This window comes from Oncorhynchus mykiss, chromosome 23 (genome assembly GCF_057628025.1).
Source record: "Oncorhynchus mykiss isolate SJ-2025 chromosome 23, ASM5762802v1, whole genome shotgun sequence".
NCBI lineage: Eukaryota > Metazoa > Chordata > Actinopteri > Salmoniformes > Salmonidae > Oncorhynchus > Oncorhynchus mykiss.
Window position 1 is genome coordinate 48,248,784 of NC_143044.1, and position 27,469 is coordinate 48,276,252.

General features: G+C 44.7%; 1 protein-coding gene across 16 annotated transcripts in view; it reads right to left on the bottom strand.

The window, feature by feature from the left end:
- Positions 1–4,506: 4,506 nt before the first annotated feature.
- Positions 4,507–27,469, bottom strand: part of LOC110503010 (F-box only protein 11) — a 48,163-nt gene continuing 25,200 nt past the window's right edge. For 5 of the 16 annotated variants that reach the window (XM_036960873.2, XM_036960872.2, XM_090217558.1 and 2 more), the window contains exons 5-21: positions 24,953–25,082; positions 24,526–24,609; positions 23,765–23,897; positions 20,663–20,769; positions 16,934–17,045; positions 16,081–16,187; positions 15,841–15,978; positions 12,438–12,655; positions 12,061–12,241; positions 11,711–11,833; positions 11,268–11,353; positions 10,850–10,926; positions 10,319–10,573; positions 7,746–7,853; positions 7,459–7,567; positions 6,602–6,700; positions 4,507–6,312 (exon numbers count right to left, since the gene is read on the bottom strand). In XM_036960873.2, coding sequence (XP_036816768.1) covers positions 6,183–6,312; positions 6,602–6,700; positions 7,459–7,567; positions 7,746–7,853; positions 10,319–10,573; positions 10,850–10,926; positions 11,268–11,353; positions 11,711–11,833; positions 12,061–12,241; positions 12,438–12,655; positions 15,841–15,978; positions 16,081–16,187; positions 16,934–17,045; positions 20,663–20,769; positions 23,765–23,897; positions 24,526–24,609; positions 24,953–25,082 — 2,197 coding nt within the window. In that variant the 3' untranslated portion in view covers positions 4,507–6,182. Of the gene's footprint in view, positions 6,313–6,601; positions 6,701–7,458; positions 7,568–7,745; positions 7,854–10,318; positions 10,574–10,849; positions 10,927–11,267; positions 11,354–11,710; positions 11,834–12,060; positions 12,242–12,437; positions 12,656–12,965; positions 15,208–15,338; positions 15,641–15,840; positions 15,979–16,080; positions 16,300–16,933; positions 17,046–20,662; positions 20,770–23,764; positions 23,898–24,525; positions 24,610–24,952; positions 25,083–27,469 lie in introns of those variants that run through there. The other 11 variants (XR_016491160.1, XR_005039276.2, XR_016491161.1 and 8 more) reach the window with 5 other exon arrangements.

Genomic DNA, 27,469 nt, shown 5'->3' on the forward strand with positions numbered 1-27,469 from the left:
ATTGCACAAGTTGACTACAGGCATTTACTTAAAGTAGCTACAAATATTCAAAATAAATAGTTTCAATGGTATTGAGAAAAACATCCCATATACTGCCCAAGCCTACCAGTTGTATTTTACTAGTTCAACCGTTGAGCCTGTGTTTTTGTGCTGATTTCTAGTTCTCCTGTCTACTTTGTCCTTACATCCATTTCACTCTGTACTTATTCTGGCCTCCTGCAGTGTGTGGTCAGGTGGTGATTCTGGCCCAGTTGGGTTGCTATGTTCCTGCTGAGAGCCTGTTCTTCACTCTGGTGGATAGAATTTTCATCAGACCGTACCATGGCTGGTAAGGATTTACACCCCAATCCCCATCAAGTCAATGGGTGCGTCCCAATGCTCCTGAAGTGTGCACTCCTTCCCATGCGTTTAAAAGTATTTGGTTGGTGTAAGCATGGGCTAGTGGAAGTTTCTACCATATTTCTTTCACCATTTCTTTGCTATTACATCTGAAGTGATAAGGTGAATACTTAGCGCCCAATTCAGACTCAAGATAAGTGGGCTTAAGTGAATAAAACTGACTTAAGTCAGTAATGTTTGCCTTAAGTAAACTTATTTCAAGTCTGAATCAGGCCCATAGGGGATAAGGGAATTGGGATACAGAAGTGTTTTCCCTTAACCCCCAAGAGTCGATGCTGCATGGATCTAATTAACATAATAAAATCTGTCAGTTTAAGCTAGAGATTTTTAGAGCGGTGTTTGTCAGACCACGAGACATCCCAAAAATCAGTCTTCTCACAATCGTCTGTAGCATCCAAAACAGTTTGGCCTACAAACTCTATGGAAAGATGACTCACAAACATGATGGTGCTCTCTGTTTTGCTCTACGACCCCCACAAGCGTCTTGGGACTCATCTGAAGTCTGTACAAAAGTTGGCAGCTCGGCTGTCTGTAGCATTCGCACAGTTTGGGCTACACACTTATATGGTCCCTCTGGAAAGGTGAGACTCACGAACACGTACATGTCGGCTGTTTTGCTCTAGCCTCACAAGCCTCACAATACTTGTCTGATGGTCCCCTGTACCAGTTGAAAAAAAATGAATGGAAGTACGTTATACAGCCTTATTATAAAGTGGATTAAATGGCTTTTCCCCCTTCAATCTACACACCAAATCCCATAATGGCAAAGCAAAAACTGGGTTTGACATTTGTACAAATTTATAAAGAATAAACTGAAGTCACATTTTACTTAAGTATTTGGACCCTTTAGTCAGTACTTTGTCAACGCTCTAATTACTGCCAAAGTTGCTTCGAGTCTTCTTGGGTATGATGCCACAAGCTTGGGACACCAGTACTTGGAGTTTCTCCCATTCTTTTCTGTCAGGTTTGATGCGGAGTGTCGCTGCACAGAATTTTTCAGGTTTCTCCAGAGATGTTTGATTGGGTTTAGGGTTTCAAAATTCTGGGACCTTTAAATAAATTCCCTGTTTTTCCCGAAGTCCCGATTGGAGATTTCCAAGAATAAGCAGGAAATCCGGAATTCTCCAACCAGGATTTGTGGAAAAACAGGAAATTTATTGAAAGTTCCCGGGATTTTTACAACCCTAATCGGGTTCAAGTCCGGCTCCTGGCTGGGCCACTCAAGGATATTCATAGACTTGTCCCAAAGCCACCTCTGCATTGTCTTGGCTGTGTGCTTAGGGTTGTTGTCCTGTTGGAAGGTGAACCTTCGCCCCAGTCTGGGGTCCTGAGCGTTTAGGACTTCAAGGATCTTACTACTTTGCTCTATTCATCTTTCCCTTGATTCTGACAAGTCTCCCAGTTCCTGCCACTGAACAACCCACAGCATGATGCTGCAACCATCATGCTTTACCATAGAGATGGTGCCAGGTTTCCTCCAGACGTTACGCTTTGCAATCAGGCCAAAGAGTTGATTCTTGATTTCATCAGACCAGAGAATCTTGTTTCTCATGGTCAGAGTCTTTAGGTGCCTTTTGGCACACTCCTAAGGGGCTGTCATGTACCGTTTTACTGGGGAGTGGCTTCCGTCATGCCACTCTACCATAAAGGCCTGATTGGTGGAGTGCTGCAGAGATGGTTGTCCTTCTGGAAGGTTCTCCCATCTCCGCAGAGGAACTCTGGAGCTCTGTCAGTGAAAATCGGATTCATGGTCACCTCCCTGACCAAGGCCCTTCTCCCCCGATTTGCTCAGTTTGGCTGAGCGGCCAGCACTTGGAAGAGTCTTGGTAGTTCCAAACTTCTTCCATTTAAGAATGATGGAGGCCTTCAATGCTGCCTCGACACAATCCTGTCTCGGACGATTCTACGGACGATTCCTTTGACCTCATGGTTTGGTTTTTGCCATGACATGCACTGTCAACTGTGGGACCTTATATAGATAGGTGTGTGTGCCTTTCCAAATCATGTCCAATTAATTGAATTTACCACAGATGGACTCCCAAGTTGTAGAAACATCAAGGATGATCAATGGAAACAGGATCTGCCTGAGCTCAATTTTGAGTCTCATAGCAAAGGGTCTGAATAATTATATTCTAGACAAATCTGTGCTTCCAACTTTGCAGTAACAGTTTTTGGGGAAGGCCCTTTCCTGTTTCAGCATGACAATGCTTGCATACACAAAGTGAGGTCCATACACAAAGTGAGGTCCATACAGAAATGGTTTGTTGAGATCGGTGTGGAAGAATTTGACTGGCCTGCACAGAGTCCTGACCTCAACCCCATCAAACACCCTTGGGATGAATTAACACCGACTGCAAGCCAGGTCTAATTGTCCAAAATCATTAATGCTCGTGGCTGAATGGAAGCAAGTCCCCTCTGCAATGTTGTGTAGATTATTTTTTCTTCAATTTGAATCCCACTTTGCAACAATGAAATCCAAGGGGTCTGAATACTTTGAAGGCACTGTTAGCTGTATGTCTACAGTAGGCTGCTAATGATAAGTCAGTTCACCAATGACAAGGCATGTTGAATGGATGAGGTCATAGGCCTAATTTACTTGTTTCATATTCCATAGCCTACTGTATGCAGGGCTGCAGGTAGCCTAGTGATTAGAGCGTTGGGCTAGTAACCTAAAGGTTGCTGGATCGAATCCCCGAGCTAACAAGGTAAAAATCTGTTCTGCTCCTGAAAAAAAGCAGTTAATCCACTGTTCCCCGGTAGGCTGTCATTGTAAATAAGAATTTGTTCTTAACTGACTTTCCTAGTTAAATAAAAAGATGACTATTACATTGCATCCAGTAATTGAATTATTCTGAATTTTCTCCCCAATCAAAATGAAGCCAGTTTATATTTTCACTAGACTATCCAAATAAAGACAACGAATAATCATTACTCCTAAATTTAACCTAGAAGCACCTCAATTTAATTTAGGATCCAACACCAGAATGCTGTGTTGGCTACATTGTTTGATATCATTTCTGGAAATGAGTCACATGTTTTTCAAAAATGCTCCAACTTCCTGGAGGGGGAAATTGACTACATCAGCACCACCTTGTCAGAAAATACAAGTAAGAGAGCCCTGGTTGTACATTTAAACTTGTTTCTAGTTAGCTACTGAAGAGCAGCCAATTATTACTAAGTATCCATAAGTCTATAGCCTTCCATTCCTGCAGAGGCAGTCTTCTGCCAACGTTAGGCAAATGCAACATGTTTAGCCAATGGTTTGAGCAGTGTGGCGATCGCATGCGCGCCGTCACGCTGAAGTGGTACTCAAAAATTATTCACGTTTAGCAGGTCTGCGTTAGTTGTTCAACATGATGCTTGCAGAGCTCTCTTTTACTCCCGTTACGGCGGGTATATGCTTAAAAAAAGTCCAACTAGAAATGTACAAGCAACCGAAAACATGCCTATTCGGCACCTCTCAATGTAAATCACTGCCACAGGTCAAGTCTACGACTGCACAATACATCGGAGGTGCCAAAAATGATTTTTTTTCAGTTGCTTGTAAATTTCTACTTAGACCTTTTTTTTGGGAAGCACACACCAGCCGTAATGACGATAGTTGCTCAGCTAAACTCCATATTTGATGTAACCAACGTACAGAGTAAGAACATTAAGAACACATTCCTAATATTGAGTTACGTGACCCCCTTAATGTTTTGTACACTTGAAGAGCTGTTCTACCCATGAGCAAATATTAAGGTAGTCCCCCACACCTATCTGATTGCGGAGTAAATGCATTTTTCTAAAAAAAAATGTTCCACGGGAAGCTGTGTTTGTATGCTGAAGACCCCAAAGCAGCTGGCATACAGTTTGCCTTGCTCTCCAGATGATCAGCAACCTGTGAAAATGCACCGTTTTGTTGTTGGGGCCTGTTTAGGACATAACTTTACAAAACGTTCAGATACTGTGTTCTACACGATACATTTGTCAAAGTATTCATTCTATCTGCAACATTAAACCTTTCCCATCCCTGAATACACCCCTTTCCTGCTCTTTTCCACAAGTCACTAATGTATTATCATCTAATAAAGTTCATTTTTAAAAAAATGACCAGTTTTCTCTATCTAGGAAAGTAAACCCTTTTAATTCACTAGCATCTACATAATGGTTATTGAATACTCCACAATATATTAAGTCTGGGTGTTATGGTACATGCATACAATTCAAGCTGTTTGAGAGCCCACAGTCACCAATACACATAGATGGGGTGGAGGGGAACGTAATAAACCATTTACCGCTGTGTGGATACTTAGTCTCATTCAGTAGAGCTCTAGTGTTACAAAAAAAAAGCTCCAGCAATGTTTTACTCTCCTAGTCAGTCCCAGATCTGTTCGTGTGGCGTTGACAACTCCTGTGGTCATTATGGGGAACGGCACAAACAGATCTGGGACCAGACTAAGAAAGCACTACAGTACACCCTGGACCTTGGAGCCTAAATGAAGACAGCTGTGATTTCACAAGACTGAGGGCTGGATTCAATCCATATTACAAAAGATCTGCGTTATAAAATGCCTTTAAATCAATGTTCCTGCTTTCGGAGACTGCATTCACAGTGAAAGTTGCATGTGTCGGCTCAATCGAAATTACCCTAAATTTAGGTCAGATTTCCCACAATACAAATTGAATCCAGCGCTTATACTTATACAGTATACAATTATACTGAGGTTACCTGCAGTATGGTCCAAATAGGAAATATGTAGAGAAGCATTCATGGCTCCTTGACAAAAAGAAAAGGTATTCAGACTCGAAACAGCCACGATCAATTCTAAAAGTCTCACATTTGAAAGTCAACATTGCTGGGGAAAATGTTTTTTTTTTGTGTTTGTTTGTTCTCTTTCACAGAAAGAACGTAGATACTGCGACATGAGTACACTTACAGCAAGTCTATGGTTGAATAACCAAAAAAAACTATTATATTTAATAAAATAAGACATTCAAGTACAGTAACATTTTTGCATGAAAATACAAAGCTACAGGGGGAAAAACCATTTAAAATCAAAAACTTTGTTTTCACCCAAAAAATTAAAAGCGGAAGTGCTAGGTCATTAATATTTCATTTGTTGTATCCATACCAACACCACAGGGGTTTGCTGCCCGGAGACATAGGCAGTGTGTGGCGAGGAACTGGTTCCTTTTATGGCTCTGAGCGTTGCTGTGCCGTCCTGCCATCATTCATGGCTCTGTACAATAACTGCAGTCTGACTTGACCACTTCAAAGGCGGCGGGGGGCATGAAGATGGCTAGCGCCCATCCACCTCTCCCCAGCTCCGTTATAAAACTGCAATGCGTCCCATTAATTCTCCTTCAACCTGAGTCAATATCTCTGAGTCCGAAATGGCATCCTATTCTCTTCATAGGGCACTACATTCGACCAGGTCCTCTCCTCTCCGCCAATACATTGCTGGGAAGGAAAACAAGGGGGGAGCGGTGCATCCACAGCAGAACATTTTTCAGTATATAAATGTATGTCTCCTTTCAGCTTGTCTTTATCCACCACAACATCCATTTTTACATATTTTCATGTGTGAAACAATTGAAATATTTATAACAGTTTGTATTGTATTTTTCCTCCTTCCCATGCATTAGTGGACAAGTTAGCTGAACAAAGAGGAGTTTCTGTGTCGGTCCAAAATGGCACCCTATTCCCCACATAGTGGACCACTTTTGACCTGGCCAGCATAGGGTCCTAGTCAAAAGTAGTGCACTATATAGGGAATAGGTCCGGAGGTGGGAGGTCCAGCTCAGTTGTGTTGCAGCGTATTGGACTCTATAGGAGGGGCGGAGTCGTACAGTGTGTCCGTGTCATGCGTAGGCTCTCCGGCTAGCGTGCAGGGGTTTGACAAGGTTCCGGCTCCACAGTCACAGAAGAATCTACAGAGAAGGTACGGATTAGAATATTGAAAATGACTAAAGTGGAAGACCGTGAGGAAATATCAACTGATCAAGTAGCCACTGAAATACTAGCACATCTCCAGTCAGCTCTTCAGATTTCTTAAAGTCAATTACTGTACACAAACAGATTTGAATGTGAGCTATCATTTGGCACAGGAGGGAGAGGTTCTGCACACGATTGTGCAATATAAAACCAGATATAATTAAAAGTAACTTAGAGTGAAATATCACTGTCATTAAAAAGGCATTAAACAGAACAGTAACGTACCTATCATGCCTAATGAACTCAACGTCGTGCCCCTGGTGGCACTTCTTGATGCAGTTCACACAGATGGCGTTGCGGTCTGTTGTGTTACAGGTGTGACACCTGACCACACGGAGGGACAGAACAAAGAAACAGGTGACGAGCCAAATGAGTTTCATCCATTAAAGTGGACAGATGGATCAATGAATCCAACATTGCTTAAAATAAATAAAAATCTTCTTGAGAAATACAGACTTAACATTTACAAAAGTAGCATTCTCAATAAATCAGAAAATCAAGAGTTGTATGTGGCTGTTTATCAAAGTTTGCCGACTAACTTCATAATCCTGCTTTCTGGAATACTCCACTGGGTGACGCGCTCTATCTATATATCCAGATATGTAGAGATCTCTCCATCTATATATCCAGATATGTGTGGAGATCTCTCCATCTATATATCCAGATATGTGTGGAGATCTCTCAATCTATATATCCAGATATCTCCATCTATATATCCAGATATGTGTAGAGATCTCTCCATCTATATATCCAGATATGTGTAGAGATCTCTCCATCTATATATCCAGATGTGTGGAGATCTCTCCATCTATATATCCAGATGTGTAGAGATCTCTCCATCTATATATCCAGATATGTGTGGAGATCTCTCCATCTATATATCCAGATATGTGTGGAGATCTCTCCATCTATATATCCAGATGTGTAGAGATCTCTCCATCTATATATCCAGATGTGTAGAGATCTCTCTCGCTCTATATATATATATATATCCAGATGTGTAAAGATATCTCTAACGCTCTCTCTCTATATATCCAGATATGTGTAGAGATATCTATACACACAGGGTAAGAAATTATTACCTGTAAAAATCGTGCATTGGATAGCTGGTGTAACTGGAAATCTTGTACAGGCACTGACCTCTGCTCACAGCTTTTTCAATGGCATCTTGATTGTTCATTATTTTGTTATCTGGGGGGGGGTGGGGGGAATACAGGAGAACGGGGGGGGGGGTTGGATCAGACCAGGTACAGATAAAAAAAAGTAATTTAGAGACAATTTCAGAGAATTCAAAACCACCATTTTGCCAAAGAGACTGACCATAAGTAGTTCCTGTGTTAGATTCTAGTAACAATATGTTCTCTTTTACCTTTCATTGTAACGTTGACACCCGATGCGAGAAACAACCCTCCAAAGCGGTTGTTGAAGATCTGATTGCCCTCCAGGGTTGCCGTGGCATGATTGGTGATCTCAATACCTGGTAGACATAGAAACAGAGACAGGTCAGGATCAGCATGGGGGAAGTGGAAATTCAGGACCCCCTAAGCACCTGTGGAGATCTGAGAGAATTTCATTAGTATAATATAGTTAAACTTCCACCTAAACAAACTATCAGACGACAAGGTGGAGACATACTATAGTGTTTTCAGAAAGTATTCAGACCCCTTGACCTTTTCCACGTTAGGTTAAAGACTTTTACAAAAAAGTATATGTAAAAAAACAAAATCTATGCACAATACACCATAATGACAAAGCAAAAACAGGTTTCTAGAAAGACCCTTTACTTTGTTGAAGCACCTTTGGCAGCAAATACAGCCTCGAGTCTTCTTGGGTATGACGCTACAAGCTTGGCACACCTGTATCTGGGAAGTTTCTCCCATTCTCTGAAGATCCTCTCAAGCTCTGTCAGGTTGGATGGGAAGTGTTGCTACACAGTGATTTTCAGGTCTCCCCGGAGATGTTCGATCGGGTTCAAGTCCGGACCACTCCAGGACATTGAGACTTGACCCCAAGCCACTCCTGCATTGTCTTGGCTGTGTGCTTGGGGTGGTGGTCCTGTTGGAAGGTGAACCTTCACCCCAGTATGAGGTCCTGAGCACTCTGGAGCAGGTTTTCATCAAGGACCTCTCTGTAAATGCCTCGATCCTGACTAGACCCTGCAGCTGAGAAACACCCCCATAGCATGATGCTGCGACTACCATGCTTCACCGTAGGGATGGTGCCATGTTTCTTGTTTCTTCCAGATGTGAGGCTTGGCATTCTGGCCAAAGAGTTCAATCTTGGTTTCATCAGAACAGCTAATCTTGTTTCTGAAGGTGCCTTCTGGCAAACTCTCCCATCTCCACAGAGGAACTCTGGAGCTCTGTCAGAGTGACCATGGGGTTCTTGGTCACCTCCCTGACCAAGGCCCTTCTCCCCTGATTGCTCAGTTTGGCCGGACATCCAGCTCTATAAAGAGTCTTGGTGGTTTCAAACTTCTTACATTTAAGAATGGAGGCCACTGTGTTCTTGGGGACATTCCATTTTTTTGGTACCTACAGACAATTCCTTCGACCTCATGGCTTGGTTTTTGCTCTGACATGCACCTTATATAGACAGGTGTGTGTCTTTCTGTCCCTGAACAAGGCAGTTAACCCACTGTTCCCCGGTAGGCCGTCATTGTAAATAAGAATTTGTTCTTAACTGACTTAAATAAAGGTCAAATATTAAAATAAATGTAGTTCCAGTGAAAGAAAATCTTAATGCTACAACATACATTCTACATACAAATTACATTTTAGACGATTCCGCTTGCAACTCTGTGGTAACAGTTTGGGGAAGGCCCTTTCCTGCATGACAATGCACCCGTGCACAAAGCGAGGTTCATACAGAAATGGATTGTCGAGATCGGTGTGGTAGAACTTGACTAGTCTGCACAGAGTCCTGACTTCAACCCCCTTTGGGATGAATTTGAACGCCGACTGAGCCAGGCCTAATCAGCAGTGCCCAACCTCACTAATATGGAAGCAAGTCCCAGCAGGAATGTTCCACCATCTAGTGGGAAGCCTTCCCAGAAGAGTGGAGGCTGTTATTGCAGCAAAGGGGGGGAGCAACTCGATATTAATGCCTATGATTTTGGACAGATGTTTGACGAGCAGATGTCCATATACGTGTCCATTTGGGATTGGGTCCCACCTCCTGCAACGCTGGCGCAATTTGGTATTCTAACCCCATTTAAACATTGTGTTTGAGCTGATTTGTGAGACACGGGTGGATCCTGGGTCTTTTTACAAAAACGTCTGTAGAGTCTATGGTTTGAGCCACAAGTTATCTATGAAAAGCTGGGACTCTCACGAAAACGCACGTGACATGTTTTGCTCTGTCGCTAACAAGCTACACAAGAACCGTTAAAAGGTAAGAGTTTCTTCTACATAGTGTCTATAATACTGTGATACGCTCACATAGTTGCTGTCACAAACTCCACACAGTTGTTACTGACTAGTTGGATATTCATTTCCCAGGGAGGAAACAATTTCTGTACATACAGCATTCATACGAATTCATTTTGATCAGGATTTTGCTTGAGGACATTTATTTTCACAGTCTATTAAACTCATGAATGCAACTGTTTATATGAAATTGTGAAACTGTTTTGTGTTCAGCCCGTCCTAAAAATAAAATGGTAAAAAAAGGCTAAATATAAGGGCTGGACATGCAGAAAAATTTAAGTCAGATAAACAAAAAGCCTCGGGACTGATAGGGTTAACGTCTACCTATTAATCACATGGAGTCAAAGCTAAATACTGCCCGGTCATGCTTAACACAGTCAAATACATTTTTTGCAGCATTTGTTATTGGACCAATCCAGGTAGTCCCTCCTCCTTTCAGTCTGCTTTCCTTCACATGGTTCCTAATGAACACAACTCTGGACTGAACTCTGCTTTCTAGCATAGCGTCGCCCACCTGCAGCGAAGCCGTCAAATATCCTGTTCTTCCTCAGGATGGGGTGGCTGTTGGTGCTGATGAGGACCCCTGCCTGGGCGTTCCTGAAGATATCGTTCTCCTCCAGTAAACCCCGTCCTCCGTTGAATATACAGATCCCTCCGTCTCGCCCGTCGTGGATCTTATTCCTCCGGAGGGTGGGGTTGCTGTCCGTCTTTATCCACACCCCCGCCATGGCGTTGTCAAAGATCTCATTGTCCTCGATGAAGCCCAAACCTGAAACAGAGTCAGGATATCAGCCAAGAGGTCCCCCTTTCATGTATCATGGTTATAGAGTTCATGAGGGAGCATCTGAGTGACACAGGAATGTGATGGAGCCACTCCACTCAGAACCTGTGAATCCAGGGTGTCTTAACTGTTCTGCATCATGATTTTCATGTGGAAAAGGTACACTTTCTGAAGAAAATATGTGCTTGCTTCACCCCTCTGCCGACAAAATCAAGCTGAGAGGAGACTGAGAGGATGGATAGAGACTAACAGTTGGTTTCTCACCTGAGTTGTAAACCAGAATGCCTCCATTTTGACCTCCCCAGATCTTGTTCCGTCTGATTTTGGGATTGCTTCCAGTTCTGTTACAGTGGGAAACATTAACCAACAAATCAATCAATGCATATAATTAAAATCAATAGTATGACAAAAAAGTGCATAGCAATGTGATAAATAATCTGTTAAAATGCCTTTATTAAAACAGCAACATGCACTACACATGTGGTTGTCAGTGGGTCCCACCGTGTGGTTGTCAGTGGGTCCCACCGCGTGGTTGTCAGTGGGTCCCACCGCGTGGTTGTCAGTGGGTCCCACCGCGTGGTTGTCAGTGGGTCCCACCGCGTGGTTGTCAGTGTGGCACCGCGTGGTTGTCAGTGTGGCACCGCGTGGGACCCACCCATTGAGTTCCAGCCCTTTCACTGACCTGATTTGAACTCCAGAGTACATGTGGTTGTAGATATCATTGTCCTCCAACACTCCATGGCCGTTGTCGTAGAAGTAGACACCAACCTGTATGACCCACAAGACAAGAGGGGAGGTGGGAGTGTTTAGTTTGCATTCATCCATCCATCCGTGGGAGATGAGTGGCCAATGGAGCCAACTGAACTGACAGTGCCCCCCCCCCCCCCCCCCCCCCCGACACACAAAGGTGAATGCATACACACACATTGTGATATTGTTGTATGGTGGTATTGAACATGTTGTGGATATGTGGTGGTGTAGGGATGTTATATGATGTACTGTTATCTTTAGCTCATTCAGTACAAACATAGTTCACTGTTTTATATGTAATGTGGATGCTTTGGTGTGTTTGGGCCCCAGGAAGAGGGATCCCTAATAAATGCAACTCTCCCTCTATGTCCATACCTGTTTCCCACTGTGTATCCTGTTCCTCCTGAGGACAGGTGTGCTTCCTGTGGTCACCCAGACTCCTGCCAGCGTGTTGCTGTAGACCTCATTCTCCTCAATCACCCCCTGTCCCTTTTCATGCTACAGGGGAGACACACGTGAATTACATTACTAACATCCTTATCCTCTGTCAGTCTGCTGCCTACTGTATGAAGGTTTATTTAACACTAATATGGCAGGCTAATAGTGGTTAAATATGCTAAAGGGTTGCAGATAAACCACAGCTAGGAGCTTCATAAGTACTAAACATGTGATTATGTGCTTTCTTTAAATATACATTTAAAAAGGTTCTAGAAAGCTCTACTTACCACATAGATGCCCCCGTGCTGTCCGTCGTGGATCTTGTTGTGTCGTACGATTGGGCAGCTGTTCGTCCTGATCTGGATCCCTGCCAAGGCGTTACCGTAGATATCATTCCCCTCAATGAGGCCTCGGCCGTCACCGAATATGTAAACGCCACCCTGGTTACCGTTGAAGATGGCGTTTCCCCTGTGATTGACACACCGTGGAAAAATGGCACCATTGACTATCCATTTACACATCAGCATCAATACAATGTAATATAGATTGCATAATGGACAAAGGGAGAGACGAGACAGCGAAAGAGAGAGCGAGCACGAAAGAGGATTTTTTTTTTTTAAAGTGAGAGAAAGAGAGAATGTATTTGACCCAAAACCCCACTGACCTTATTGTAGGATCGCTATTGGAGGTGACCCACACTCCAGCAAAGTTGTTTGCATAGATCTTGTTCTCAATGAACTGTCCTCGGCCCTTCTCGTGCACGTAGATCCCTCCCGTCTGTCCGTGGTGGATCTCACAGCGCACCACCGTGGGGTTGGCGTACGCCTTCACCTCAAAGCCAGCTATGCGGTTCCTGTGGATGTTGCAGCTCTCAAAGTAGCCCTGCAGGAGGAGACCGTTACGTCAGTAATAAATCAGCATACCATGGCTATTTCTCAATTAATCTTTTCTCGATTCATCAGATCATCACTCCTCCTTTTCAGAAGCATTGGATAAGAACTTCACAGGAAAGAAACCTTCGACTTTCTCCAAAATACAGTTGAGAAGCGCAAGGTGTTAAAAAAAAAACTTTTATTTCCTATTTAGAAAATGACCTCAATCCGATGTCTTGTGTAACCAACATTAGGAATAGATATCCATGTTTTTAGAAGCTGTGGATTAAGGTTTATGTAACTAAAACCAGTGGTGGGTCTTCAAAACCTACAGTCGGATGAAACCGGGAGGCAACACTTCTCTTTACAGACTGAGTATTTACAGCAGAAATACACTTTTTTCTCCAGCTAAGGTAGAAACCAAGGTTCTTCCTCAATTCTTTCCTCATTACCTTGCATACGCTCCTCAAAATGCATTGAAGAATGTCAGATGAGAGGGACCTTAGACATTCTCCTACAATACGATAGAGAAGGAAGCGAGAGGATGCAAGGGATGGAGGAAGAATGAGAAAGAGCCTCTAGTCACAACTGTAGTCCAGATCAATATGGAGCGTCATCTCTCAGGGGTAGCCAGACCAGACCAATATGGAGCGTCATCTCTCAGGGGTAGCCAGGCCAGACCAATATGGAGTGTCATCTCTCAGGGGTAGCCAGGCCAGACCAATATGGAGCGTCATCTCAGGGGTAGCCAGACCAGACCAATATTGAGTGTCATCTCAGGGGTAGCCAGACCAGACCAATATTGAGCGTCATCTCAGGGGTAGCCAGACCAGACCAATATTGAGCGTCATCTCAGGGGTAGCCAGACCAGACCAATATTAGACATAGGGTAGCACATTTTGGGGAATATTCAGTGGTGGAAACCTTCTGTGGGAATTGAAGGGAATATATGGAAATGAATGGAAATATATGCAAATTATTATTAATACCATTTAAATGTTTTTTGCATTGGATATATTTACCATATATGGAAACAGAAACATTAACCTTTTATCTTATCATAAGTAGACAATTGCAAATGACCAAATCCTTCCAATAGAAATATATTTTAAAAAAATGTTACAAATTGAACTTTAATTAAATGAGTTGGCTCTTCACATGGGATGATTTCACTGAACGATCTCCAATGATCCATCGCATCTCCCAAAGACATTTTCAACATACATCTGTAAAATGATAATCTAGAAACGAAAGCTTTGGTTGTCTTCCTCTCAGGCTTCCATGTCTTCTCCCTGGACCTCCTCAATGCACACTACTTGAACATCAGACTGAGGCCTCATCTTCACTGTAACTTTCCAAGCTTGTTGAGGGAGTTTCGTTGTCAGGCTCAAAAAGCCTCAAATATGCCTGGATGTCCACCAATTTTTCAACCCTTGTATTGGTCAGCCTGTTGTGTGCTTTGGTGTGTGTTCCCAAACAAGGACCAGTTGCGCTCTGAGGCGGCTGTTTTTGGTGGGATTTGGAGGATGGAGGCAACAGGGGAAAAAAGTCCCGGTGGCTGATGAGATATGTTGGCACAACTGCCATATTGCATCTCCATCACAAAGCCCTTACTTGGAAGTGTACTTCGCCTGACTGCCAAGAACCTTGCCCTCATCCAGGCCAAGGTGGCGAGACACAGTAGTGATGACACCATAGGCCTTGTTGTTCTCTGCGCCAGACAGGATGCTCTTGCCAGCATACTTGGGGTCCAACATGTACGCTGCGGCGTGTTTGGGCTTCAGGCAGAAGTCTTCACGCTTTTTGATGTATTTCAGAACTACAGTTTCCTCTGCTTGGAGCAACAGTACAGTGGGCTGGGCAGTACAGATTTCTTCTCTTACATCTGCAAGCAGAGTCTGAACATCAGACAGGACGGCATTGTCTCCCTCAATCCGTGCAATGACTACTGCTATAGGTTTCAGGCTGCTTACCACTCTCTACCAAAATACATCATCCAGGAGGATCCTCTTGATGGGGCTGTCCATATCGGCAGACTGTGATATGGCCATTTCTTGGAGAGACTCGATGCCATCCAGGAGACATGGATGGCATTGATGATGATGACAACACCACCCCAACGGGTGTTTCTGGGCAGCTTCAATGTGGTGCTCTTATTCTTCTCACTTTGCTTGGTGAGGTAGATTGCTGCTATAACTTGATGACCCTTCACATACCTAACCATTTCCTTGGCTCTCTTGTAGAATGTATCCATTGTTTTCAGTGCCATGGTGTCCTTGAGGAACAGATTCAACGCATGAGCAGCACAGCCAATGGGTGTGATGTGAGGGTAGGACTCCTCCACTTTAGACCAAGCAGACTTCATGTTTGCAGCATTGTCTGTCACCAGTGAAAATACCTGAGCGCTGAGGGAACTTTATGCACTTGACCAGATGATTCCGCATCTTTGTTGCATTCTTCACATATGATTTGGCACAACATTTGCAAATGTACACAGCTTTTCCTTCTACATTTGCTGCAGTGAAATGTCTCTACACATCAGATAGTGCCCGTGGCATTTTCCTGTAAAGATCAGAAACAATAGTTTAAAAATATATATAAAAAATACAATTCCATCTACAGATAAATAGTTAAGCAGTTAGATTAAACAACTCCTTTGTAAGACAAATATGTAAAAATTAAACATGTATGGAAACAGGTGAATTAACACGCCTCAGTTAGCAGGCTCAAGCAAGCTAAAACCCACATGGTAACAAAAACTAACTAGCAGAAACTGGTAACAAGTTAGAAATTATTTAAACACACTTTTCTGTAGGCTACTATTTGCTAATTAACAAAAAAATAAAAATAAAATATATTCACTCCACCCAGTAGTGTAATCAAAACTTACAAGAAAGCATGTAGTCCTTGGCTCAGTGTAGTAGTGTAGGCTCAATAGCATCTCATTAGTGTGCAAGATCTTGAGATTCAGCTGTACATGTGATGGAAGAATGCACTGTGCATGCAGAGGGTTACAATTTCATTGAATTGGGGATAGTTTAACCAAAATATGTCACAAGACCCAGAATTACCTTGTGTATCCCACAAAAAAAGGTTCACTGCTATAAGCAAAATTCCCCAAATTCCCGATCCTTTGCAACCCTAATGGAGCATCATCTCAGTGGTAGCCAGACCAGAACAATAGTGTCATCTCACCATGCCGTGGTCGAAGGTGAAGACGCCCACGTCTCTGCCGTGGTGGATGTGGTTCCGTCTGATGATAGGGTTACCATGGTTTTTCACCCAGATCCCTGCCAGAGCGTTGTTGGAGATCTCATTGTCCTCGTAGATTCCCTGGGAACGAAGAATGAGTTGCAGAGTTTCACAGCACAGTCTTGGAAATGGGATGATATGAGTAATCAAGTGCCATATGGAAAAGTGGTGTGCGTTACCTACCTGTGCATGGTCAGTGATGTAAAGCCCCACGTTCTCACAGTCGCTGATGTTGCAGTGTTTGATGGTGGGACAAGCGCCCTGGCCGCTCACACAGACCGCTGAGCCCACTGAAACCAACAGGTGTAGAGCCAGCCAGGTGAGCATGGTAGAGCCCGGTGTATCCACTACACTTCTCAGACAGATACCCACCCACTGTCTCAATTCCATGTGTGGAAGACACTGTCAAAATATTGCCCTATGAGCTATGATCATTATAATACATTTAGGTGTCATGAAAATTAGATTGCACTTGGTAGGTCTGAGATGCTAAAACTATGCTTAGTGAAAGGCAGGTAGGTCTGAGATGCTAAAACTATGCTTAGTGAAAGGCCGGTAGGTCTGAGATGCTAAAACTATGCTTAGTGAAAGGCAGGTAGGTCTGAGATGCTAAAACTATGCTTAGTGAAAGGCAGGTAGGTCTGAGATGCTAAAACTATGCTTAGTGAAAGGCAGGTAGGTCTGAGATGCTAAAACTATGCTTAGTGAAAGGCAGGTAGGTCTGAGATGCTAAAACTATGCTTAGTGAAAGGCAGGTAGGTCTGAGATGCTAAAACTATGCTTAGTGAAAGGCAGGTAGGTCTGAGATGCTAAAACTATGCTTAGTGAAAGGCAGGTAGGTCTGAGATGCTAAAACTATGCTTAGTGAAAGGCCGGTAGGTCTGAGATGCTAAAACTATGCTTAGTGAAAGGCAGGTAGGTCTGAGATGCTAAAACTATGCTTAGTGAAAGGCAGGTAGGTCTGAGATGCTAAAACTATGCTTAGTGAAAGGCAGGTAGGTCTGTGGAGAGATGGAGACATTGTGTTGTAAGGTACCTGTGCAAGTGCTGCGTATGATACAGTGGTCAATGATGGGACTGCAGTTGACTGTAATCTCCAGACAGTGGTGGGCATTGTGGTGCTGGGCAGACTTATCATCAGGATTAAACTAAGAGAGGCAGACAAACATAAGGGAGTTAGTTTATTATATAGGACTAAGATAGGAGTCATTCATAACATGTGACTAACATCCACAACTGATATCATGTCAACAGTTCCCTTCGTATGATGAGGACCACTGTACAGAGTCAATATGACAATATGATGAGGACCACTGTACAGAGTCAATATGATGAGGACCACTGTACAGAGTCAATATGATGAGGACCACAGTACAGAGTAAATATGACAATATGATGAGGACCACAGTACAGAGTCAATATGACAATGTGATGAGGACAACAGTACAGAGTCAATATGACAACGTGATGAGGACCACAGTACAGAGTCAATATGACAACGCGATGAGGCCCACTGTACAGAGCCAATATGACGATGAGGCTCACTGTACAGAGCCAAAATGACGATGAGGCTCACTGTACAGAGCCAATATGACGATGAGGCCCACTGTACAGAGCCAATATGACGATGAGGCCCACTGTCCAGAGTCAATATGACGATGAGGCCCACTGTCCAGAGTCAATATGACGATGAGGCCCACTGTCCAGAGTCAATATGACGATGAGGCCCACTGTCCAGAGTCAATATGACGATGAGGCCCACTGCCCAGAGTCAATATGACGATGAGGCCCACTGCCCAGAGTCAATATGACGATGAGGACCACTGCCCAGAGTCAATATGACGATGAGGACCACTGCCCAGAGTCAATATGACGATGAGGACCACTGCCCAGAGTCAATATGACGATAAGGACCACTGCCCAGAGTCAATATGACGATGAGGCCCACTGTCCAGAGGCAATATGACGATGAGGCCCACTGTCCAGAGTCAATATGACGATGAGGCCCACTGTCCAGAGTCAATATGACGATGAGGCCCACTGTCCAGAGTCAATATGACGATGAGGCCCACTGTCCAGAGTCAATATGATGATGAGGCCCACTGTCCAGAGTCAATATGACAATGAGGCCCACTGTCCAGAGTCAATATGACGATGAGGCCCACTGTCTAGAGTCAATATGACAATATGATGAGGACCACTGTACAGAGTCAATATGACGATGAGGCCCACTGTACAGAGTTAATATGACGATGAGTCCCACTGTACAGTCAATATGAGGATGAGGCCCACTATACAGTCAATATGACGATGAGGCCCATTATACAGAGTCAATATGACCGCCCCCAGGTGGCAAGGGTAGGTAATAACATATCCGCCACGCTGATCTTCAACACAGGGGCCCTGTTCACTCATGACAACATGGCCAGGTACGACTCCAACACCATCATTATATTTGCCGATGACAAGACAGTGGTATTCCTATGGGGAATAGGTTTTGTCATGCGCTCTTCATGACTGTCTTGGTGTGCTTGGACCATGATAGTTTGTTGTTGGTGTGGAGATCAAGGAACTTGAAGCTCTCCACTGAAGCCCCATCGATGAGAATGGTGGCATGCTCGGTCCTCTTTTTCCTGTAGTCCACAATCATCTCCTTTGTCTTAATCACGTTGTGGGCGAGGTTGCTGTCTTGGCACCACACAACCAGGTCTCTGACCTTCCTATAGGCTGTCTCGTTGTTGTCGTCTCAGGAGACTGAAAAGATTTGGCCTGGGTCATCAGATCCTCAAAGGGTTTTACAGCTGCACCATCGAGAGCATCCTGACTGTTGCATCACTGCCTGGTATGGCAACTGCTTGGCCTCAGACCGCAAGGCAGTACAGATGGTAGTGCGTATGGCCCAGTACGTCACTGGGGCCAAGCTTCCTGCCATCCAAGAACTCTATACCAGGCGGTGTCAGAGGAAGGCCCTAAAGATTGTCAGAATCCAGCCACCCCAGTCAGACTGTTCTCTCTGCTACCACATGGCAAGCGGTACCGGAGCTCCACGTCTAGGTCCAAGAGGCTTCTAAACAGCTTCTACCCCCAAGCCATAAGACTCCTGAACATCTAGTCAACATCTAGGCTTCCTAGACTATTTGCATTGCACCCTCCCCCTCTCCACACCACTGCTACTCTCTGTTGTCATCTATGCTTAGTCACTTTAATAACTCTACATACATGGACATACTACCTCAACTAACCGGTGCCCCCGCACATTGACTCTGTATCAACACCCCCTTGTACAAAGTCTCGCTATTGTTATTTTACTGCTGCTCTTTAATTACTTGTTACTTTCATCTCTTATTCTTATCAGTATTTTTTTGAAACTGCATTATTGGTTAAGTGCTCGTAAGTAAGCATTTCACTGTAAAGTCTACACCCGTTGTATTCAGTGCATGTGACTAATACATTTGATTATGAGGACCACCGTACAGAGTCAATATGTCACAATATGATGAGGACCACCGTACAGAGTCAATAGGACGAGGACCACAGTACAGAGCCAATATGACAACAGGATGAGGACCACTGTACAGAGCCAATATGACAACATGACGAGGACCACAGTACAGAGCCAATATGACGAGGACCACTATACAGAGCCAATATGACAATATGACGAGGACCACTATACAGAGCCAATATGACAACATGACGAGGACCACTATACAGAGCCAATATGACGAGGACCACCGCATAGTCAATAGGACGAGGACCACTGTACAGAGCCAATATGATGAGGACCACCGTACAGAGTCAGTAGGGCGAGGACCACAGTACAGAGCCAATATGACAACATGATGAGGACCACTATATAGAGCCAATATGACGAGGACCACTATACAGAGCCAATAGGACGAGGACCACTATACAGAGCCAATAGGACGAGGACCACCGCACAGAGTCAATAGGACGAGGACCACCATACAGAGTCAATAGGACGAGGACCACCGTACAGAGTCCATATGACAACATGATGAGAACCACTATACAGAGCCAATAGGACGAGGACCACCGCACAGAGCCAATAGGACGAGGACCACCGCACAGAGTCAATAGGACGAGGACCACCGCACAGAGTCAATAGGACGAGGACCACCGTACAGAGTCAATAGGACGAGGACTACTGTACCGAGCCAATATGACAATATGATGAGGATCACCGTACAGAGTCAATATGACGAGGACCACTGTACAGAGTCAATAGGGCGAGGACCACTGTACAGAGTGAATATGACAATATGATGAGGACCACTGTACAGAGCCAATATGACGATGAGGCCCAATATACAGAGTCAATATGACAACATGAGGACCACTGTACAGAGCCACTGACAATATCATGAGGACCACAGTACAGAGCCAATTTGACAATATCATGAGGACCACTGTACAGAGTCAATATGACAATATGATGAGGACCACTATACATTGCCAATATGACAATATGATGAGGACCACTGTACAGAGTCAATATGAGGACCACAGTACAGAGGCAATATGACAATATGTTGAGTACCACTGTACAGGGTGAATATGACAATATGAGGACCACAGTACAGAGGCAATATGACAATATGTTGAGGACCACTGTACAGGGTGAATATGACAACATGATGAGGACCACTATACAGAGTCAATATGATTTGGATCACTGTTGAGTCCAGGCATACACCAACAGTCAGCTAGGCCCATATTATGTAAGTCATGGATAAGACCTCACCTTGATGGTCATGTAGCCAACGTATGCATCCTCTGAGCCCTCCATGAAGACAAACGTTGAGTCTCTGGTGTTCTCAATGATCACTTTGTCTGCTACTTTACCAGATGCTGTTGAAAAAACACAGCATTGGGGTTTAAAAGGGCAGGGCGAAAAACAACACTGGGCTACAAGTGTCCAGCAAAGACAGTCAATGTGTTGCAAGGTCAAGTGGGTAGATAGTAGAGGTCGACCGATGAATCGGAATGGCCGATTTCAGGTTTTCATAACAAATCGGTATTTTTGGACATTTTATTATTATTTTATTTTTTTACACACCTTTATTTAACTAGGCAATTCAGTCATCGAATCACAGCCTACTTCGCCAAACGGGTGATGATTTAACAAGCGCATTCGCGAAAAAAGCACTGTCGTTGTACAAATGTACCTAACCATAAACATCAATGCCTTTATTTAAAATCAATACGCAAGTATATATTTTTTAACCTGCATATTTAGTTAATATTGCCTGCTAACATTAATTTATTTTAACTAGGGAAACTGTGTCACTTCTCTTGCGTTCTGTGTAACAGAGTCAGGGTATATGCAGCAGTTTGGGCCGCCTGGCTCGTTGCGAACTGTGTGAAGACCATTTATTCCTAACAAAAGACCAAAATGAATTTGCCAGAATTGTACATAAAATTATGACATAACATTGGAGATTGTACAATGTAACAGCAATATGTAGACTTAGGGATGCCACCCGTTAGATAAAATACAGAACGGTTCCGTATTTCACTGAAAAAATAAACGTTTTGTTATCGAAATTATACACTGCTCAAAAAAATAAAGGGAACACTAAAATAACACATCCTAGATCTGAATGAATGAAATATTCTTATTAAATACTTTTTTCTTTACATAGTTGAATTTGCCGACAACAAAATCACACAAAAATGATCAATGGAAATCAAATTTATCAACCCATGGAGGTCTGGATTAGGAGTCACACTCAAAATGAAAGTGAAAAACCACACTACAGGCTGATCCAACTTTGATGTAATGTCCTTAAACAAGTCAAAATGAGGCTCAGTAGTGTGTGTGGCCTCCATGTGCCTGTATGACCTCCCTACAACGCCTGGGCATGCTCCTGATGAGGTGGCGGATGGTCTCCTGAGGGATCTCCTCCCAGACCTGGACTAAAGCATCCGCCAACTCCTGGACTGTCTGTGGTGCAACGTGGCGTTGGTGGATGGAGCGAGACATGATGTCCGAGATGTGCTCAATTGGATTCAGGTCTGGGGAACAGCCAAAAGCTAGACAAGCATTTGTGTAAGTTTATTGATAGCCTAGCATAGCATTATGCCTTGCTAGCAGCAGACAACCTTGTCACGAAAATCAGAAAAGCAATCAAATGAAATCGTTTACCTTTGATGAACTTCGGATGTTTTCACTCACAAGACTCCCAGGTAGATAGCCAAAGTTCTTTTTTTCCCAAAATATTATTTTTGTAGGCAAAATAGCTCCGTTTGTTCTTCACGTTTGGCTGAGAAATCGACCGGAAATTGCAGTCACGACAACGCCGAAAAATATTCCAAATTAGCTCCATAATATCGACAGAAACATGGCAAACGTTGTTTGGAATGAATTCTCAAGGAGTTTTTCAAATATCTATTCGATAATATATCCACCAGGACAATTGGTTTCTCAGTAGAAGCGATTGGAATAATGGCTACCTCTGTACTTTACGCGAGATTTTCTCCGGGAGCAACATGTGACCACTTGCGCAATGTAGCCCCCTACGGGTATTCTTCAACATAAATGTGTAAAACTACGTCACAATGCTGTAGACACCTTGGGGAATACGTAGAAAGCATAAGCTGGTTCATAGCACATTCACAGCTCAATGGGGACTCATTGGCACGCAGCGCTTTCAAAATATGGGGCACTTCCGGAGTGGATTTTTCTCAGGCTTTCGCCTGCAACATCAGTTCTGTTATACTCACAGACAATATCTTTACACTTTTGGAAACGTTACAGTGTTTTCTATCCAAAGCTGTCAATTATATGCATATTCTAGCATCTTGTCCTGACAAAATATCCCAAAAATGAAAATACTGCCCCTAGAGTCGCAACAGGTTAATGACCTAAGGCTCGTATTTCTGTGTGTTATTATGTTATAATTAAGTCTATGATTTGATATTTGATAGAGCAGTCTGAGCGGTGGTAGGCAGCAGCAGCCTCGTACGCATTCATTCAAACAGCACTTTCGTGCGTTTGTCAGCAGCTCTTTGCTGTGCTTCAAGCATTGAGCTGTTTATGACTTCAAGCCTATCAACTCCCGAGATTAGGCTGGTGTAACCGATGTGAAATGGCTAGCAAGTTAGCGGGGTGCGCGCTAATAGCGTTTCAAATCGGTGACGTCACTCGCTCTGAGACCTCGAAGTAGTTGTTCCCCAAAAGCCGCGGCTTTTGTGGAGCGATGGGTAACGATGCTCGAGGGTGGCTGTTGTCGATGTGTTCCTGGTTCGAGCCCAGCTAGGGGCGAGGAGAGGGACGGAAGCTATACTGTTACACTGGCAATACTAAAGTGCCTATAAGAACATCCAATAGTCAAAGGTATATGAAATACAAATGGTAGAGAGAAATAGTCCTATAATTCCTATAATAACTAAAACCTAAACTTATTACCTGGGAATATTGACGACTCATGTTAAAAGGAACCACCCGCTTTCATATGCTCTCATGTTCTGAGCAAGGAACTTAAACGTTAGCTTTTTTACATGGCACATATTGCACTTTTACTTTCTTCTCCAACATTGTTTTTGCATTATTTAAATCAAATTGAACATGTTTCATTATTTGAGGCTACATTTTATTGATGTGTTATATTAAGTTAAAATAAGTGTTCATACAGTATTGTTGTAATTGTCATTATTACAAATAAAAAAAATATGCAACTTAAAACAATTTTTAGAAATTTTAATTTATAAAAAAACTTTTAAAAGAAATCATCCGATTACATTTTTTTGGTCTTCCAATAATCATAATCGGTCGACCAGTAGTAGATAGACGGGGAACAGACGGTGTACGGTACAGAAAACAATGAACAGAATTAATACGTACCAGCTCCTATCATTGTGATGGGCGATTCGATGTAAATCCACTCATCAGTGTAGACCCCAGAGTGTACGAATATGAGGCCGTCAAAGTGGGCCTCCTGAACTCCTCCCAGGGCATCCTCGATGGTGTCATAGTACTGAGGAAGAGGCACCATAGAGAAGTGTGTTACAGCGAAGTCACAGTGAACTCATGATGACCAATCACCCAATAACAACCCACAGATTAAAAAGCATAGTCCTGATCTAAAAATGTAGGCCTATATCAATACAAATAATAAATTACATTTCTATAGCGCTTTTCATAGAATCTCGAAGTGCTTCAAGAGCAAAAAACAAACAAGCAATATATCATGACAGGTCAACCAGTAGAGGCCAGGTCTTTGAAAGATGCATCTTCTGAAGATGGAGAGGGTCAGTTAATGTCTTGAGTGGAGAATGCTGGTCAGAGGATGGTGATGGAGTCTGCTGCTGATCTTTTAGAGGGTTAGTCTGGGAACCAACCTGACTTATAGCCAGCCACTGGACTTCTCCTCCTTCACTCTGTGTATCACCACTTGGGTGACGCCTCAGCAGCTCTGGTTGCCAGAAAGCTCACCATACAAAGAGTTCAGAATAGTATCCAGTCGTCCTCTCAACAAGCACTCCCATTACTTTAAAGCTTAGGCAATGGAGATTCTTCATTCAGTGTACATTTTAGTCCAGGACTAGGCTTAAATCGGTGTCAAGGAAACTGGCCCTTAAACTCTCTCAAACAAACACACTTACAAGCATGTTCTCTCTTCCTTTGTATCTGGCAGGATTACTGTAGAAGTGTTCTGCGAAGCCTGGCTTCACATGTGCTCCTTTATACTGCAAACAAAAACAAAAAAACATCAATGAATCTGGCCATTATTATAGCACAGTAATACTAATGGTGGGATTGCTTCTAGAATCACAGCAATCAAGTTGTCACTCCACTGGAACTTCACTTGCCAAGTTAAATAAAGGTTAAATAATAAAATAAATAAACAAATATAATTACTGGGACTCCACAGTGTTCTTGCATTCATATGTCTGTACAAGTTGTTGACTGTTTTAGCAGCAGTAGGAGTATCTATATGGTTGAGTGACAGTGAGGGTTTCCATAGGTCAGAGGTGAGTGAGTAACAGTAAGGGCAGTGTGGGAAAAGAGGTCATGGGGTCGTTGTCCTACCAGCTGCTGAAAGCTCTCCTTCCACGGGTTGGGCTGCTCATACTCTTCTGGGTTAATCTGGAAGAATTTCCCCGCCTCAGGATGCATCATGGGACGCGTGTACTCAAACACCTCCATGTACAGCCTCTTCCTGTGAAGCAAAGCAAGGCACAGCCAGACAGGACACCATAAGACAGGGAACTTCAAGCGATAACACACTGGGGGGCGCAGGAGGGGAAAGACAGTGTGTGTTCCAGATTGGATCCATTACATTTGGTTGAAGATACCCAAATTAGGACAACCGAACAATTCCATGCGGAAACTTTTGAAAATAAACAGAGTCGTGTGTTCAGTGCTAACTAGCATTGTGGGTCCCATTGTTTACAATTCTTCCTAATTTATTTAAAGCATTACGGGACATAAGAATCCTCCTCTTAACCTTTTATATTCAACCTAGCTTTGCACCTATGGGTACACTCGGAATAGCCTGCAAACCAACCAACCAAGCAAACAGCCAAGCAGACAGCTAACAGTCCAACCAAGAGGCCGGCCAGCCAGCCAACCAACCAAAAGGCCGGCCAGCCAGCCAGCCAACCAACCAAAAGGCCGGCCGGCCAGCCAGCCAGCCAACCAACAGGCCGGCCAACCAGCCAGCCAACCAAAAGGCCGGCCAGCCAGCCAGCCAACCAAAAGGCCGGCCAGCCAGCCAACCAACCAAAAGGCCGGCCAGCCAGCCAGCCAACCAACCAAAAGGCCGGCCAGCCAGCCAACCAAACGGCCGGCCAGCCAACCAACCAAAAGGCCGGCCAGCCAGCCAACCAACAGGCCGGCCAGCCAGCCAACCAAAAGGCCGGCCAGCCAGCCAGCCAGCCAACCAACCAAAAGGCCGGCCGGCCAGCCAGTCATCCAACCAACCAAAAGGCCGGCCAGCCAGCCAGTCATCCAACCAAAAGGCCGGCCAGCCAGCCAGCTAGCTAGCTAACTATCCAGCCGGCTAGCTAACTAGCCTGCCAACCAGCCAACTAACCCACCAACCAGCCAGCCAACAAGCCAACTAGCCTGCCAACCAGCCAACTAGCCAAGCAGCCAGCCAACTAGCCAGCCAACTAGCCAGTCGTGGGTTCAGTGCTAACTAGCATTGCTGGTCAACCAACCAACCAGCCAGCCAAGCAGACAGCCAGCCAAGCAGACAGCCAGCCAAGCAGACAGCCAGCCAGTCAACCAACCAAAAGGCCAGCCAGCCAAACAACCAAATGGCCAGCCAGTCAAGCAGTCAGCTAAGCAAAACGCCAGCCAGCCACGCAGCCAGCCAGCCAACTAGCCAGCCAGCCAAAAGGCCAGCCAGACAGCCAACCAACCAAAAGGCCAGCCAGCCAACTAGCCCAACCAAGAGGTCAGCCAGCCAGCCAGCCAACCAAAAGGCCGGCCGGCCAGCCAACCAACTAACTAGCCAGTAAGCCAACTAGCCAGCAAGCCAACTAGCCAGCCAGCCAACTAGCCAGCCAACTAGCCAGCCAGCCAACTAGCCAGCCAGCCAACTAGCCAGCCAGCCAACTAGCCAGCCAGCCAACTAGCCAGCAAGCTAACTAGCCAGCAAGGTAACTAGCCAACCAACTAGCCAGCCAGCCAACCAACTAGCCAGCCAGCCAGCCAACTAGCCAGCCGGCCAGCCAACTAGCCAGCCAGCCAGCCAACTAGCCAGCCAGCCAGCCAATTAGCCAGCCAGCCAACTAGCCAGCAAGGTAACTAGCCAACCAACTAGCCAGCCAGCCAGCCAACCTAGCCAGCCAGCCAACCAACTAGCCAGCCAGCCAGCAAACCAACCAGACAGCCATTAAATGAGCCAAGCAGACAGCCAACCAGCCGAGCAGACAGCCAACCAACCAGCCGAGCAGACAGCCAACCAACCAGCCGAGCAGACAGCCAACCAGCCGAGCAGACAGCCAGCCAACCAGCCGAGCAGACAGCCAGCCAACCAGCCGAGCAGACAGCGAACCAACCAGCCGAGCAGACAGCGAACCAACCAGCCGAGCAGACAGCCAACAAACCAGCCGAGCAGACAGCCAACCAACCAGCCGAGCAGACAGGCAACCAGCCAGCTAATCAATCAACCAGCCGAGCAGACAGCCAGGCAACCAGCCAGCCGAGCAGACAGCCAACCAACCAACCAAGCAGACAGACAACCAGCCAAGCAACCAACCAGCCTTGGCAGACAGCCAAGCAGCCTTGGCAGACAGCCAACCAGCCTTGGCAGACAGCCAACCAGCCTTGGCAGACAGCCAACCAGCCTTGGCAGACAGCCAACCAGCCTTGGCAGACAGCCAACCAGCCGGGCAGACAGCCAACTAGCCAGCAAGGTAACTAGCCAACCAACTAGCCAGCCAGCCAACCAACTAGCCAGCCAGCCAGCCAACCAACTAGCCAGCCAGCCAACCAACTAGCCAGCCAGCCAACCAACTAGCCAGCCAGCCAACCAACTAGCCAGCCAGCCAGCCAGCCAGCCAGCCAACCAATTAGCCAGCCAACCAACCAACTAGC